The sequence below is a fragment of the Microtus oregoni genome, unplaced genomic scaffold, assembly GCF_018167655.1.
Source record: "Microtus oregoni isolate MIOR12 unplaced genomic scaffold, Mior012 000043F_ref0000047, whole genome shotgun sequence".
NCBI classification, from domain to species: Eukaryota; Metazoa; Chordata; class Mammalia; order Rodentia; family Cricetidae; genus Microtus; species Microtus oregoni.
Window position 1 is genome coordinate 12,001,415 of NW_024543210.1, and position 16,278 is coordinate 12,017,692.

The 16,278-nt window shown below is 46.0% G+C and overlaps 1 protein-coding gene across 3 annotated transcripts in view; it reads right to left on the bottom strand.

The window, feature by feature from the left end:
- Window positions 1-16,278, bottom strand: part of Dglucy (D-glutamate cyclase) — a 78,167-nt gene that overhangs the window by 10,982 nt on the left and 50,907 nt on the right. For all 3 annotated transcript variants that reach the window (XM_041633256.1, XM_041633257.1, XM_041633258.1), the window contains 4 exons: window positions 12,250-12,510; window positions 9,536-9,635; window positions 6,943-7,091; window positions 4,383-4,502 (listed from right to left, as the gene is read on the bottom strand). In XM_041633256.1, coding sequence (XP_041489190.1) covers window positions 4,383-4,502; window positions 6,943-7,091; window positions 9,536-9,635; window positions 12,250-12,510 — 630 coding nt within the window. The remainder of the gene's footprint in view (window positions 1-4,382; window positions 4,503-6,942; window positions 7,092-9,535; window positions 9,636-12,249; window positions 12,511-16,278) is intronic.

A 16,278-nucleotide genomic window follows, 5' to 3' on the forward strand; every position in this document is an offset into this window, starting at 1 on the left:
GAGCATACTGTAAACGCTGATCTCCTAGTCCCTAGAAACCACTGATCTTTTCACTGTCTCCATAATTTTACGTTTTCCAGCACATCATATAGCTGGGTTCAGATCCCACAGCCTTTTTAAACTGGCTCACTCATTTAATAATACGCTCTTAAAGTTCTCTGTGTCCTTTGTGGTTTGGAGGTGGAGGTCAGAGGATCTATACTACATTCGTGAATGAATGAAGGGAAGGAAGGAAAGAAAAAAGGAGAAAGTGCGTTAACCATTGGCATGCATCTCTTCCTACCATGTCCTGACGGCCTGTACAGTGTGACCCACGGCCTCGCAGTCCCACTGCCATGCCTTCTGCGCCACAATCCATAGCCCCTCCAGCTGCGGCCGAAGCAACTTTCCCCCCTAAATTCCCTCCGTCAGGGATTTTGTAGCAGCAGTGGAAAGGCAGTCACTACAGCACCTGTGAAATAGCTTCCAGGGGTGCTCATTCATTTTGCACTGACTTTTGGTCATGCTGGGAGAACTGTTGAGTCTTCGAATCCATGAACATGGGATAGCTCTGCATTTATTTAGTTCTTACTTGCTACCCTCTACCAAGATTTTATACGTTTCCTTATATCAATAATAATTACATGTTGCTAGCCTTATATTTAAGTGCTGCATTTTGGGAAGTGCTAACGTAAATAGCAACGTGTTTTTAATTTCAAATCCTCTTGCAAACTGGTTGCCTATTGGAAGGAGGCGCTGTCTCCTGAAGGACGGCTGTAATCTATTAATTAGTTCCAGGAGTTTTTTTGTTTGCTTTTTTCTTTCAGATTTTCCATATGGATGAACATGCCATCTGCAAAGATATTTATTTTCTTTCTTCCCAATCCATATGCTTTTTGTTTCTTCTTCTTTTTGTCTTATTGCACTAACTAGGATTTCTAATAGGATGCTGAAAAACTGGTGAGAAAAGACAGTCCTACCATGCCATTCCTGGCTGGGCTCTTAAAAATATTTTTCTATATTTCTTGCCTTAGCATGTAATTTTTCTTCTTTAGTTTGTCAGAATCGAAAGTTATATGAATTAATTTTTGATTATTGGATCTTCCTTCTTATTTGAAATAAATCCTAACTTGTTAGTGATATGTTTCTTTAATATATTGTTGGGGTCTGTTGTTAACATTTTGATGAATGTTTTTTGGCTTTTTAAAAAATTACATTTATTTGTTCTTTATGTATGAGTGCATGCATGTATGCAAGTATATATTTGTGCACTTGTGTGTGTGTGTGCGCGCACACACACAATATGGGTCTCTAGAATCAAACTAGATCATTTTTATATTCATGTTCATGAAGGATATTGAGCTACAGCTTTCTTTATGTAGTGCCCTTGCATTGACTTAGGATGATTAGACTCGCATAGTGAATAGAAAGTTTTCCCTTTGGCTCAATCTTCTGGAAGACACTGTAGAAAACTTACAATTTCTTCTGTAAATGTTTTAGAATTCACCAATAGACCCATCCAGGCCTTGTGCTTTCTGTTTTTGAAAAGTATTACTTTATTGGTTCAATTTCCTTAAGGACTATTTCAATTTCTTTCTGTATGTGTTTGTCTTTCAAGAAGTGGATCCATTTTATCTATATTATCAAATCTGTGGGCATACTGTTGTTTCTAATAGTCCTTCCTTATCTTTTCTGTGTGTTCATAGAATCTACAGAGACATCCCTTCTTTCATTTCTATAGTAATTCACGCTTTTACTCCTGTTAGTCTTAGCCTGGCTAGATTATCAGTTTTATTGATCTTTTCAAAGACTTACCTTTGGTTTTGTTGATTTTATCTATTGATTTTTCTATTTTTCAATTTCTGATAATTTTACTCTTCACTTTCTTCTGCAACATTGGTCGTAATTTGTTCTTCTTTCTACTTCCTTAAGGTGGAAAAGCTAGGATCACTGAAGTCAGTCCTTTCTTATTTTCTAATCTACGCACTCTGTGGTGGCTTGAATGAGTCGTCCCTCATAGTCATTGGCATATGACTGCTTGGTCCTCGTTGGTGGTGCAGTTTGAGGGAGGGGCAGAAGGTGTGTCCTTGTTGGAGGAAGTACATCACTGGGGGTGGCCTTTGAGAGTAAGAAGCCTGGCCTTTTGAGGGAGGGGCAGAAGGTGTGTCCTTGTTGGAGGAAGTACATCACTGGGGGTGGCCTTTGAGAGTAAGAAGCCTGGCCTGCTTAGAGGTTGCTCTCTCTACTTTATGCGTGTGGTTCAGGACCTGAGCTCTCGATTTTCTGTTCTTACTGATTTTATGTTGTGTCCTTACAGATTTTATGCCTGCTATTATCTGTCTATTTCTGATAGAGAAATGGTAAAATATCCAGCTATAATAGTTGGCTCGTCTATTTTTTTTTTTCTGCAGATCTTTTCCCCTTGTGTGTGTGTGTGTTGTGTATCCACTCCGGTGTTAGATACATATACACAAAAGATTGTGATATCTTCCTTGTTTATTGACCCTTTTATATTCTGAATGTGCTCTTTTGTTCCTGGTAACTTCCTTTGTTCTGAAGTCTGCTTTCTGTTGATTAGTGTTGCATAGCTTTCTTTATCTCTTTCTGTAAAACTACACCGGTTTAGTTCTGCACTTTACTTGCTATGCACTATGGGAACTAGGCTGAAAATTTAAAAGCATACACAGATAGACAGGATCACAGGGACATCCTTGAGACAAGGATGCCAAAAATACCCACTTTATTGTGCTCAGGGGCAGCTTATATAGTGCTCTGGCCACGCCCCAGCTCTCGAGATCTTTCAGCTGCAGACTCATCAGAACCCACTCCCCTGCCTGTCAGGCGGCTCAGAGCAGAGAAAAACAAGATGTTTACAGGAAATTCAGGGTCTGGTGGTCTGCAGTCCCCAGCATCTTTCCTTTCACTCTGTAGAACCAGAGCTAAGTGTCTCCTCTCCCTCACTGGAAGGTGGCCATGGGCCGAACCTGGGTATTTCCCTTCTCCCAGGCAAGTATGGCTTTCCTCACACCACAGCAGGCTGAAGTTTCTTTTGAGGCCAGATCTTATTCAGAATAGAGCAAGATGGTAATATTTCTGAACTGTTTCCTTTTTCCTAGGTTCACCACAAACAGGAGAGATTTTCCCGATATTCACTATGAGAACCTAGCTGAGTGTCCAGAAGTAAGTCCCCCCAAATCAAGGTGATATTTCATATTCTCCTGGCATTGCTTTTGCTTGTTTTGAGTTTTGGGTTTTTGAGACAAGGTCTTGCTATGTAACCTTGGCTGGCTAGGAACCCTAGAACTCACTGTATAGACCAGCTTCAAACACAGAGACTGGACTACCTGCACCCCCACAAGTGCTGGGCTAAAGGTGTGCACCCAGCTCCCTGGAGCAGGACTTCCAGGTTTATGCAGTGAGCCACCAGAAACTCACCAGCAGATCTTCCATCCTAGATGGTGTTTGCTCCTTTCCAGGCTGATTCTGACCATGAAGGGGAGAGAGCCTTTTCCAGGTGTCTGTATTTCCAGAAACTTCTGGTGAGACTAAGGGAAAGCCAGGCTTTGAAACACCTGGACATACAAGAAAGGCTGGCTCTGAGGTTCCATGACGAAGGGCAGCAACAGAACAAACAGAGAGTCTGAGGCAGAAGTTGGCAAAAGGAGCTGCGGGAAGCCTTCTCTTGTCCACCACGTTATAGGCACTGATCAGATGGCCTTCCTGTCAGTCTTATCTGTCACCTGCCCTGTTGCCCTCACACCTCTCGTCACCAGCTCAGGAAAGAGGTTCTTCAGCACACATCGTCTCTGTTGGTGCCCAGAACCCAGAACAAAGCCTGGGCACACTGTGAATGTTAACCGAATGGCTGAATTCCCATCCAGGACCCCGCCCTCCCCTGGTGCCCCCTAGAGCCCCTTGGAGAGAAGGAAAGCTGCTCCGGTGTAACGGTTATCTCACTTGTTAATCTGACTGCGTTGAAAGGTGTCTGGGAAAGCAGTCAAGCACAGGTGGTCTAGAGGGTGTTTCCAGAAAAGACTGACGTGTTGGACAACAACTGAGTGATAAAGGCCCTTCCTGAGTGTGAGCAGAACTGTCCAATAGGGTCCAAACCCAGATAGGACAAAAGAAGAAGTAGCCTGTCAGGCAAACACAAGGTCTCTTGCTCTGTTTCCCGGTCACTGTAGAATAGGCAGCCTTTCCACCGCGAAAGGCTGCCTGGCTACAGACCCAGGAGTAATAAAGCCAGTAACTGTTTTCTGAACCCTTTGAGACCATGCACCCAAACCATCCATCCTTCTTTGAGGTTGTTTCTTTCAGGTAGATGTCACAGTAATGAGGAACTGTCTAACACACGTGGTCAGGCTTCAAGTCAGGTGACTTACCCTGGGCAGCCAGGTACTCACCAGCAATGACAGCGAAGTCGGCTTCCACATCACAGGCTATGACATCTCCGTTTCTTATGTTCTTCTTCACGGCCTCCTTGACCTTGCCCATCCCAAGCTCATTGCCTCCATCACCCACTCCTGAAGGGAAGAGAAACAGTCAGTGTACAGGCTGGGGGCAAAGTGAGCGGGAGGGGGGAGGACAAGACAGCCCCTCCCCCACACGTCAGTGGTTGGCTCTGAACATATTTCTGACAACCAGACATTGATTCTTCTTCATGTCTTCTAGAAACCTCGATAGTTGGGAGAGTAGGTCTGATTTTGGAGCTCACAGGAGTGGGATTCTGTCTTCTATAAGGCCCCCACATCCAGTTACAGGTGGGGTGCCTTATGTTCTGACATGTCACGGGGGTACTGGAAACAAGGGTACAGTGACACTCAGTAGCCCCCACACAGTGGCTCTCCTCACTGAGTTGTACCATGTGACTGGCCAACATCCCATTGGCCGAGGTGAACTGTGTCTTACTCTAGCCCAGTAGTTCTCAGTCTTCCTAATGCTTCAACCCTTTAATACAGTTCCTCACAGTGTGATGACCTCAACCATAAATTACCATTGTTACTTCTTCAGAACTGTGATTTTGCTGCTGTTATGAATCATAACATGTCTTAGGCATCGCCTGTGAAAGGGTCACTCAACCCCCAAAGGGGTTGCAACCGATAGGCTTCTGCTTACGGAATGGGAAACTCATGCATGTGATTCATTTTAAACAAAACCAAGGGGACATCTGGCCAATGTCTGAAACATCCTCGCTGGAAGGCACACTGCTGCAGACTGGACAGTCTGGGAGTGAGCTTAGCTGCAAGGGATCCAGTCACAGCTGCTCTGGAGAGCTAGCTGTGAAGACTGCCCTAGCCCAGGAGTTGGGACCCATGTTGCACAGCATAGTAAGGATGGCCTTGACTTCTTTATGCAAGGGCGTGTCCCAGAGCCTCGAGGACAGAACTGGGTATTATTGTGTTTGAGTTTCTTCCATGAGGGCTTATGATACATAGACTAATTCTGCTAGGGCTGTGCATCTCAACCTGTGAACTGACCCCTCTGGGGTTGCACAACCCTTTCACAGGGGTTACACAGCAGATATCCTGCATATCAGATGTTTACATTATGATTCACGGCAACAACAAAATTACAGTTATGAAGTAGCAACAAAATAATTTTATGGTTGGGGGGGGTCACCATAACATGAGGAACTGTATAAAGAGCCTCAGCATTAGGGAGGTTGAGAACCACTATGTTAGAGGCTAGCACCCCCAGTGAACTGATGGAGATGGGGAGCTAGATCATCTCAGGCATTCTCCAGACTGAACCAAAAGACCAGGACGGGTGTGAGTGACTGAACACCTTCCACTAACACCCTGAGGATATTTTCTGTTTCTATCCTGGCTGTTTTTCTCAGAATGGTTTCTGCCTTAGTGACAGCATGTTAGAATGACAAAAGCTACCCCACCCTGGAAGTGTCAGGGCAGTGAGATACCAGGGAGGGCCAGGACACGTGTGGTGGGGGAGGGGCGCTCCTACAGCTGCCCAGGCTCCGCCTGCTAATTGCTCCTTTGGACTCTTTCCTCTTGCCCACACCTCCCTGCAGGCCTTGGGTCCTTTATCTGCCCAACCCAGAGGGACAGGAAGTGAGAAACCAACCCAGCCGACCACACTGCGTGTGTCCCACCCACAGCCTCTTCTGGGAAAACGTGGGGATTTGCAGAAACTTTCTAGTCAACCCAGAAGGTTTCATTCACTCCTCAAAACCTCAGAAGTCAGAGGGGACTAATGGATCTGGGAAACACTCAGAGGTTTGGAGTGGAAAGCTCAGGATGACAGGCTTTTATTACCCCAGGCCTCCTGAGGGAGGAGGGAGAGCTAGCTAGCATCCTTTGGGGACTGGCTCAGTCCTAACAGCAAGGTGATTCTTTGATAGTAGGGGCTGGGGGGCTGCACTTTGCCCCAAATCCTGCTGGCAATGCTAATAAGCCAGGCAATTTCAATCTCATTGAGCCTCGTTTTCTCATTGACTTCCTTCCTACCACATGGGTTTTTGAGCAGGATAGAAAATAAAAAATAAAAAACAAAACAAAAACGGTTGTGAAAGTTCTTAGAAAAGTACAAAGTTCAGAACCCAAGCAGTGTATTAGTAACAGTAATAGTTTCCTCATCTCACATTTAATATACTTAAAAAGGGAAGCGCTTCTTCAGATGACACGTGACAAGATCCAGCCTGTATGATCGAAATGATACAGCATGCCTCGATTTCACTGTTGTTAATATTTCACAATGAGTTTAATTACTTCGGAATCGGGCAAATGGAGAATGCTCTGTGTGTCACTTCCCTTTCTCCTAAGGGACTGTTGCGTTTCTTAATCATGGTGTCACTAGCGTCTAGACTGGCTGAAATAAACAAAGCCCAGTTTGGGGGGTGAAAAGCAATAGTTGTGCATGTCATCCTTGCCTGGCCTGCGCTCGATGGTTGAAAAAATGTGCTTAGCACTGATGTGTTCGTGTTGAAATCTTAGTGCCCCCACTCACCAGTGGATGAGATTCCAGGAATCTTTTGTGCGGCAAGGAAAAGGTCATCGATGGGGTCAACTAAGTGCTTGATGTTCATCTTCCTGGCGTTGTAGTAACTGCCATCAGCAGCCCTCCCCGCACGCTCTATGGCCACCAGGTGGTCAAATCTGCCCGGAAGCAATGGTGGTGAGTCTTTAAGGGGACAATGGCAGCTTCGCTGGCTCTAACCGTGCGTCGGGAATGTCCCTTGGTTTCTTGGCTCCTTTAATCCTATGCCTGACTGAGGCCTACTTCGTGCAGGAATGGGGGCCATCAGCGGAACTTACTCACTACATTGCTGCTGGTGGAGAGACGAGCCCAGTGAAGCTGCCAGAAGCCTGAGGGGTTCTCAGGACCCCACACGGGTACAGCTGGGTCCTCTACTACATTGACTGCACCAGAAAGAATTTCAGAACAAGTCAAAGTTAAGACAAGTTAGCAAGTCTATTCAGGGATAGGAGATGGTGCAGATTTCAGATTTAGGTAGGATCACCATTAACTCTCTCTCTCTCTCATTCACAAACATACCACACCGCACACACACATACATACCACACCGTACACACACATCCACACATATAGACCACACACACATATCCAGACCTCATACACACCACACACAGTCATACCACACACACGCAAATAGGACAGTACACATCCAGACATGGATGTAGGCTTCTCAAGAGCTAAAGCAATACTCAGGTGTTTTTTATTTTTTATTGACAATACATATGATATATATGATGTTTTGGCCAAATTATAGAACTCAAAGGGTGCAATTTACAACAAGGCTTAGAGATTCAGCAACATTTGAAAGTGAAGTAAAAGATGTGAGTTTGTTTACTAATTTCTTTTTGAGTTTCTTTGGTAAGTGAAAACTGTCAGTTCTATAAGACACACTGCTTGGATGAGCTGGGGGAAGGATTGCTAGGATAAACTCAAGTTCGCAAACGTCTTGACCCTGAGAAAGCGTAGCCTTTTTGTTTGTTTGGGTTTTGTGTTTCTTCCTTGAGACAAGGTCTCTCATAGCCTCTGCAGCTAAGGATGACTTTGTACTTTCGTGACTATGTTTTTAAACGCATTACTACCGTTACTGTGTATGGATGGAGCGTGGATACACGCGTGCTACAGCAAATGATGTGGCGGTCGGAACACAACTTCCTTCCACCTTATGTGGACCACGGGGATCCAGTTCAGGCCATCAGGCTTGGTGTCAAACACCTTTACCTGTTGAGCCATCTTGCAGGCCCCTGAACTACTTAAAGTTACATCTTTATTATTATCAATGTGTATCTGGGTCTGTGTGTGTGTGTGTGTAAGTGAGTGTAAGAGCTCATAGAGTCCCCCAGATGTAAAGTGATAGGTAGCTGTGAACTGCCCCATGTGGGTGCTGGGTACCAAACTTGGATTCTCTGCAAGAGCAGTAAAAGCCTTAACCACTGAACCATCTCTTCAGTCCCACATGGGAGCAGTTTGGGCTTTATCAGTTGTTTTCGTTCCTCCCTGGAAGACTCTGGAATGAAGGCTGCTTTCCTTTCCTATGCCCCTGGATTTCATCCATCTTCCTGTCCTACCCCAACAGCCTTCTAACAAACACCCACTTGGATCTTCTTCAGTTTAATAGTGTCAGAAGCTGATAGGCCAGGAGACTGATGGTCAGGGTAACAGGGTGCCCTGGGGGTTGCTAATTCCCCAGTGCCCCACATCCAGTAGAGTGACCAGTGGGAGGGGGACTGAGTGTTGGCTGCTATAGGCCTGTTTCATGCTGTTTCAACGTCTCATTCCCATCACAGACATTAAACAACTAGGACTGACTTTCAAAGAGGGAAAAAATGAATGGAACATAGCATGAGCTCCTTAGGAGACAGAGACAGATGAATAAGGCCACAGATGCAGCAGAACAAGCTGGAAGCGAAAGCACAGAGTGCATTGCACATGGAGCCTATCTGAGTACTGTAGTCTCGAGAGTCAGTATTGTTTCATAAATGTCTATTTCAGTTACACACATGTACTGATTTACAAAGCTTTGTATAAGTTATAAAATCTGAAACATACTACAAAAAAGGGGTTTTCAAAATGTTTAACCACAAAACATATACATACACTCACACACACACTCTTACACACACACCACACACACACACACACACACACACACACACACACACACAGGGTTTGGGGGGAGGGTTTCCAAAGAGCAGTTTCTATCACTCTACAATGCTGTTTCTGTTTTGTTTCCTAAAAGTGCTGGCTACCCCCAGTTGAAATAGTTTGACTACTGTCGTGACCCCATTGTTGAGTGACTGCTAACTTCGTTTCTTATTTTGTCAGGGATGAGCTCCATCTCTCCCCTGCTGGCATGGATCTATTTCCGGACATGCTCTATGGAGCCCTAAGTAGATCCTGCTAGCCCCAACTTCATGGCTAATATAGCTCATCAGAACTCTGACTTCCTGGGCTGGTGGCTTTCTTTTCCTCCCTAGGATAAGCTGTGCAGAAACTGTGTCAGCGAGGTGACAGGATGTGATCTCCCCCGCCCCCACACACCCGATCTTGGGTTCCGTATACGTACCTAGGAGACTTAGGGTCCCCATCTTTGCACAAGAATGCCTGAGCATCTTCCACTGATCCACCTTGGTAGGTTAATATGGGGACTGGTGTCGTCAGAACACCTTGAGGATAAACACAAAGGACGGTCTCGTCAGTGCTGGGATGGCACCGCGCTGTTGAAAAGCATCTTTGGGCAGTAGCGTAACCGTTATTGAGTGGTGTCCTTCCCAGAACATTTTGTTAGAACTCAGAGGATAGTAGGTTTATTTCTAGTCCTAACTAAACTCCGGAGTTGACAGGAGCTGGAGGGTTGACCTGGAGCAGTACCGACCTGGGGATGTGAAGTTTGTAAGATGCCCCATGATGCTGTGTCAACAGAAGGTCTATTCCAACCCACTGCCAGCAAGAGTCCCATGTACTCGTTTAGATGCCCACAGGACAGAGTGCCAGGATTTTTACTGCATGCTATCATTTAATTTTCATAATCCTCTTCCATAAAGTGATTATTATTTCTATATTATTGAAGGGGAAAATTGATGCTCAGTGACACCAAGGAGGTTGTATGTCAGATATAGTATGTATGTGTGCATGTATATATGTGTGTGTGTGTATGTTGGTAGCACAACTCCAGTTTTGTCTTAGTTTAATTTCTGTTACTGAGCTAAAACACCCTTACCCAAGGCAATTTAGTAAAGAAAGAGTTAGTTCAGCTGGCAATACTAATCCACAGGCCAACTTGATCTAGAGAATTCCTCAACTGAGACTCCTTTGTCAGGTGACAAGGAGACATTAAAACCAGCCATTAAATCCATACCCCCAGATCTTATAAGTTCCCTCTCCACCTAAGCACTCCTTCAGAGGGGACCAATACCAACTGAAGCAGAGGCCCAGAGACTTGGGATCTGTACTTGTACGGCAGTGGTGAACTTGTATCAACAGAGTGAAATTGATTCTTAAAAAAATATGACACTTTCCTGGGCTGGTGGCTTTCTTTTCTTCCCTAGGATAAGCTGTGCAGAAACTGTGTCAGCGATTACACAAATAAAACACATTGTTGTAGATTATGTGGAAGACATACATGTATCCCTCCCCCACAAGTGAAATTCATTTGAAATTTGAAATTTTCATTTATCTATCTCCCAGCAGTTTGGGGATGAATCCTAGCTTTTTCACAGGCCCAGGGCAAATCTCCAAGCAGAAGGAAAGATGGCCAACAGAGATTGCTAGGCAGTGCCCCTGGTCCCGGGACTTAGAGGCATGCGACTTTGGCTAGGCCACATGAACTTCCTGAGTACTGTTTCTGTAAAGTTATGCCCACCCACTCAGTTCGCTGGGGTGGACCCATGATGGCCTTGATACCTGTCAGTTACCTGGCTGGGAGCTAGTAAAAAGTGGGTACTGACTCAAGGTCCCCCTCACTCCGCTGGCTGCACTGGTGTTGGGGTGTGGATACCAGGAAGCCCAGGCAGACAACTGAGCCACATGTCTGAGAAAGAACACACAAGACCTCTGTCAAGGCGGGTCAGGAGATGCGGCTCCCTCCTCTGAGCTAGGGTACAATCCTTGCTGAGCTTGTGCCCAAGAGAGGGGGGAAAGGACCACGCTGTCCCCCCCCCCCCAGATCATTTGCTAGGCCTCAAAAACAGACTGAAATAATTTTCACAAACAGGTCCAGTTGCTTCATTTACTTCATCCAAATGTAACAAAAGTTCTGCAGAATCCCATAAAGCAATGGTACCTCCCATGGCATCGTGCAGCCCAGACAGCCCTGAGACCCCAAGAGCCACCCAGCCGAGCTCTCAGGAAAGGAACAGGGCTCTCTCTGTCTCTCTCTGTCTCTCTCTGTTTCTCTCTCTCTCTCTCTCTCTCTCTCTCTCTCTCCCTCCCTCCCTCCCTCTCTCTGGAAAATAAATGTTAAACATAGCCATGGCACGGTGTCATGTGGCACCTGCTGTCAGTCCTGGAGCAGAGTTGACACGGTCGGTCACCTGAACCCTTGGTTTCCTGGTTTCACTTGCTGATCCGTCTAGTATTTCTTAATGTCTCCTTTCCTCTTGTCCTCTGGATGGGAGGCCACAGGGAGCAATCCTGGCTCCTTTGCCCCCGTTTATCCCCACAGTGGTGTCCCTGAGAGCTTTCATTGTAGATTCCACCATGTAACTGGTCTCAGCTTCCAGCGTCATAAACCAAACAACCTGCCTCTCCTCTTACAGCGTTCTGGTTGCCCTGCAACCCATACCTGAGATGCATGTGGTTTCCTGGGAGACAGTGCCAAGATGCCGAGGGGAGGGACAGGGGATGTGAGAAGGGGAAAGTGCATTTTCAAGATGACTGTTTTAAAAATTGGCACCTCATGTTTGCTAAGATATGTGCATCACCAAGGAGACAGGAGACTTAGCCTCCAGATCCTGTCCCTGCTAGGCTGAGGGTCACCCTCGCTGTTCTGGGTGGCATGGATTCACATAGCTTTGATCCCTCAGGGCACTGATTGGTGGTGGGAACTGGCCACCGTGTGGACAACAGTGATTGGTTGATCACGTGGACTTCCAGGAACCTCAGGGTCTTTCTCTATAAAATGAGACCCCATTGCTTTAACAAAGTTGTTCTGAGCTTGGAGATAAAATGCCCAATCTCGAGGACACATCCTAGGGCTGGGTAGTGGCTGGTGGAGGCCAAAACATTGATTTTCTCAGAATCCTGTTTGGGGAAATGGCTTGAACTCAGGTCACTACTCACCTTGCTTAACAGCTTCTTCAACAAGCTTCGTATGCAAGCTCAGGGCTCTCTGATCTACCACCATGGAGGTCTCCTTCCCCAGAGCCTGAAGGAAGGCGGCTAAAGCAATGGCTCCCGGCGGGCCGTCTGTCTCCTCTGGGGGCTCGTGGTTGACATGTGTGGGGAACCCAGTGGTGACTAGTATCGAGCGGGCGTGAGACAGTGACAGCGCAGCCCGCAGCAGCTCATCTTTGTGTAGCAGGTGCCTGATCCCCCGGTTCCCTAAAATCACAAAAATAAAGCAGAACTATCTAGATTACTGAGCTTAAGGTAGAAACACTGATAGTGTGGACTGTTTTGGGTTCAGAAGTCATATGGAGGGCTATGTCAGGCTAAACTATTCGTAGGGATGCACTTCCATCTCTGGTCTTCTGCCTCTTCCCTCTCTCTTAGCTAGGGGGGCCACGAGACTGGCTTAGTCTCAGGGAGCATGAGGAGACAGTAGGTGCATGGCCTTGTACTTCCGTGTGTTTCTCCAAGCACGCCTATGCTCTTCTTATTTGAAATGTTGATAGCTACAGCCCGATATGATAGCAGAGCCACTGGGACCCCAAGTAGCTGGGGAGAGCAGAATCCCTCCCTGCTGACCCAGAATTCCCTGAAGACCTACTGTGCGCTGTTACATGGACATAGCACAGCCTTCTGTGGCATTTGAGTGTGGCCTGTTGAAGTTTATTTGTTAGAATAGTTTAGTGAAGCCTAGTAAGTAGAATATATAAAGAGGAAAGAAAATGGCCTACATTCACTGGGAAGTCCTCCCCACCAGCCCAAGACGAGGTCTGGGGTGCAGGTATTCTAGGAGACAGTAATACCAGAGAACACAGCAGAAGAAAAGATCGAGAGTGAGCCAGTTAATCCTGAGGGCAACCAGAACTCTGTCTTGCTTGAGAGTCACCAAGAAGCCATGGAGGATGCAGCCTAGAACTGCCCTACCAGAGGACCAGAGGCTACCCAGTTGTTCATTGACTTCTGTTCCCATTTGGGGGAAAGGTTGCTCACGAGGGGGTCAATTTCCTTGTACTCTGTGGACTGTGCCTCTTATAATAGAGACAGATATAGACTGTCTTCTAGTGGAAGAGTTGAGCAAACAGGGAACCACCCACTGTCTCTGTAGAAGAGCCCCATTAGACCCAGGGGACAACTGCTAGCGCCAGGCCCGGCTAAGCAACACCACTTCCTGACTCTTGTCCATACTGTCATGCCTCAGTCTACCCTCACGTCTTTCCTACAAGTGCCACATGGAGGCAAGAGTGTGACTCAGAACTTCCACCCCAGCTGGGCTGCCTCAGAACAGGCCAGAGGGATGTGGAGAGGCGCTGAGCTTCACAGAGAGAATTAGGGATGCTAGGATGCTGGGTTTGGACCCCCATATGGAGGTACCATTCCAAACTGAGACAGGAACAACTCAAATGCAGGACCTGGCACATGAGAGCTATGGGTCCTTGGTCCTGTATCTGGGTTTTCCTACATGAAAAATGAGGCGGGTAACAAGATAGAGGGAGTCTGTGAGACAGAAACTCCCAACTACTGGGTTGTTGGGGGGGGATCTGAAAGCTGGAGCCTGGAAGGTGATTTTTCTTCAGTGTTTTACAATTCTCTCATCTGTCTCCGGCATCCCTAAAAAAATAGTCACAGGCATGTGTGAAATTTAGTGAAAAGGGCGCCTACTATGGCCTTGTTTGTGGTCTGCTAGTCAAATGGCGGTATTCTCACACAATGGAATGTTATGCAAACATTAAAAAGGATGTCGGGAACTGGCTGTGCTGACTCTTTCCTGTGATCCCAGCCTGAGGCAGGTGGATTGCCGAGAGTGCAAGGCTAGCCTGAGCAAGACAGAGAGACTTGTCTCAGACAGACAGACAGTATGTAGGTGTTATAGAGATCATTTCATGATATGGAAAGTCATTACAGTTTATTAAAAAGCTTATCATGGTAAGGTTCCATTACTTATAGTCCTGCATGCATAGATCTGGGACCAAAGGGAATGACTTTAGCGGCAAATACAAGCCTATTAATAATTTATTGGTTGTGATGGATTCTGTTATTTCAAAAAGTGTGTGTGCATTTGTATGTGTTCTTGTGCATGTATGTGTGTGTGTGTATGCATGTGCATATGGAGACCCAAGATTGATATCACGTGTCTTCTTTGATTGCTTATTCCATTCCATTTAATTTCTTTCTTCCTCCCCCCTTCCTTTCTTTTCTTTTCTTTCTTTTTTTCTTTTCCTTTTCCTTTTCCTTCCTTTCCTTCCTTCCTTCCTTCCTTCCTTCCTTCCTTTCTTTTTTTGAGGCAGGGCCTCTCACTGAACCCGGAGTTCACTGATTTGGCTAGGCTGACTGGCCAGTGAGCCTCCAGGATCTACCTGTCTGCCTCCTAAGCTTTGGCATTCCGGGCACACACTGCTCTTCTGTCCCTACTTCCTGTATGAGCTTGGGACTAAACCCAGCTCCTCCCGCTGGGGACATGACAGGCACTTAACCAACTGAGCCATCTCCTCGGGCTCCAGGATTCTGGTCATTTTTATTGATTCTTTACTTTCATGAATTTTCTTTCTATAACTTCATTTTATTACTTAATTAGATTTTTGAGGCTGGGTCAAGCTCCAATATTGAATTAGTGACCCCTGTATTTAGCAGGCTGAGGCTATTTTCATGTATTTTCTGATGGTCCTACGGTGAGCATGAAATCTTGATAACAAGATAGAGAAGAATAACAGTATTTTATAAAACAAAACTGGGTGTAACTTGGCTTATGATGGGTACTGAAGAGAGAGCAAGAGGAGCGTCTGAGCAACTGAAAGCTGTGTTCATCACACACACACACATATATTTAAATATATATGATGATTTCATTACCAGCGCAAAAACCATTGCTATAAATCTTGCACCCTCTATATCCTCCAGACACCTCAGACGCAAGTCAATGTCCTCTTAAAAATGACTGAGTGGCTCTATTAATAAGCCCAGTGAGTAATGCCCAGCTCACAGCACACTGCCGTTAATCTTACATCTGCTTATTCGAGTGGGAATTGAAATCATCTATTGTTCTTGCAGATTAAAGATAGTTTTTCACAGATGAAATCAGCACATCAGACAGTCATAAATCTGCCTCCTCTGGGGCTCACGCCTCAAGCCTTGCCCCCGTCTGCAGGAGCGCCTACGGGAGACATTGTGTCTGACCTTTCTGCTCGCCCTTACTATGCGATGGGTGAACGGAGGTGGCAGTAAATCTACTGTCAGCCCCTTCTTTTAAACTCAGAGCTAATTTCAGAGTTAATAATTCATCTCCCTCATGACGCTGCGTTAAGTAGGGGTGCCATCAGCTTGGGTAAGACTGCCCGGGAGGAAGAAATTATTATGGAAAAAAAATTAAAAGATCTACCCAGGAGAGTGCGGGGGTACTCTTAAAAAAAAACCTACATGTATTCATGTGTGACTCCGTGCGCGTGTGCATGCCCATGTGTGTGCTATAGCCTGCGTGTGGAGGTCAGAGGACAACTGGCAGGAGGTGATTCTTTCCTAACACATGGAGCCTGGGGATAAAATTCAGTCGTCAGCTTGCTAGCAAGTGTCTTAGCCACCGAGCCATCTCACTAGCCCAAAACACTCCTTTTAATTGTTCAGGCAAGAACATATAGAACTCTATGTGCACCATGAGCATGCCCTTAGTGGTGGTTTTGTGGTAGGCGTATATGATGAACTTACTATGTATTTATATGTAAATAACAATCTCTAAAAAATGAAAAAAAAACAAGCAAAATAAATAAATAAATACCAAATATGTTCAAGAGTTTATCAGGAAGCTCAGCAATGATCATCATTCCTGGTGGACAGAAGCAACCATCTCTAAGATGGTCTGCTACCTTGAGTCCTCGGTTTGGCCAGCAGGGGTCAGACTTCTGGGGAGGTCTGCTTCATAGCACTGTGGGGTGGGGGTAAGTGGGGGGGCAGGGGCACTGCTCTCTTTAGACGGTCTTCTGAGGCAGCTCT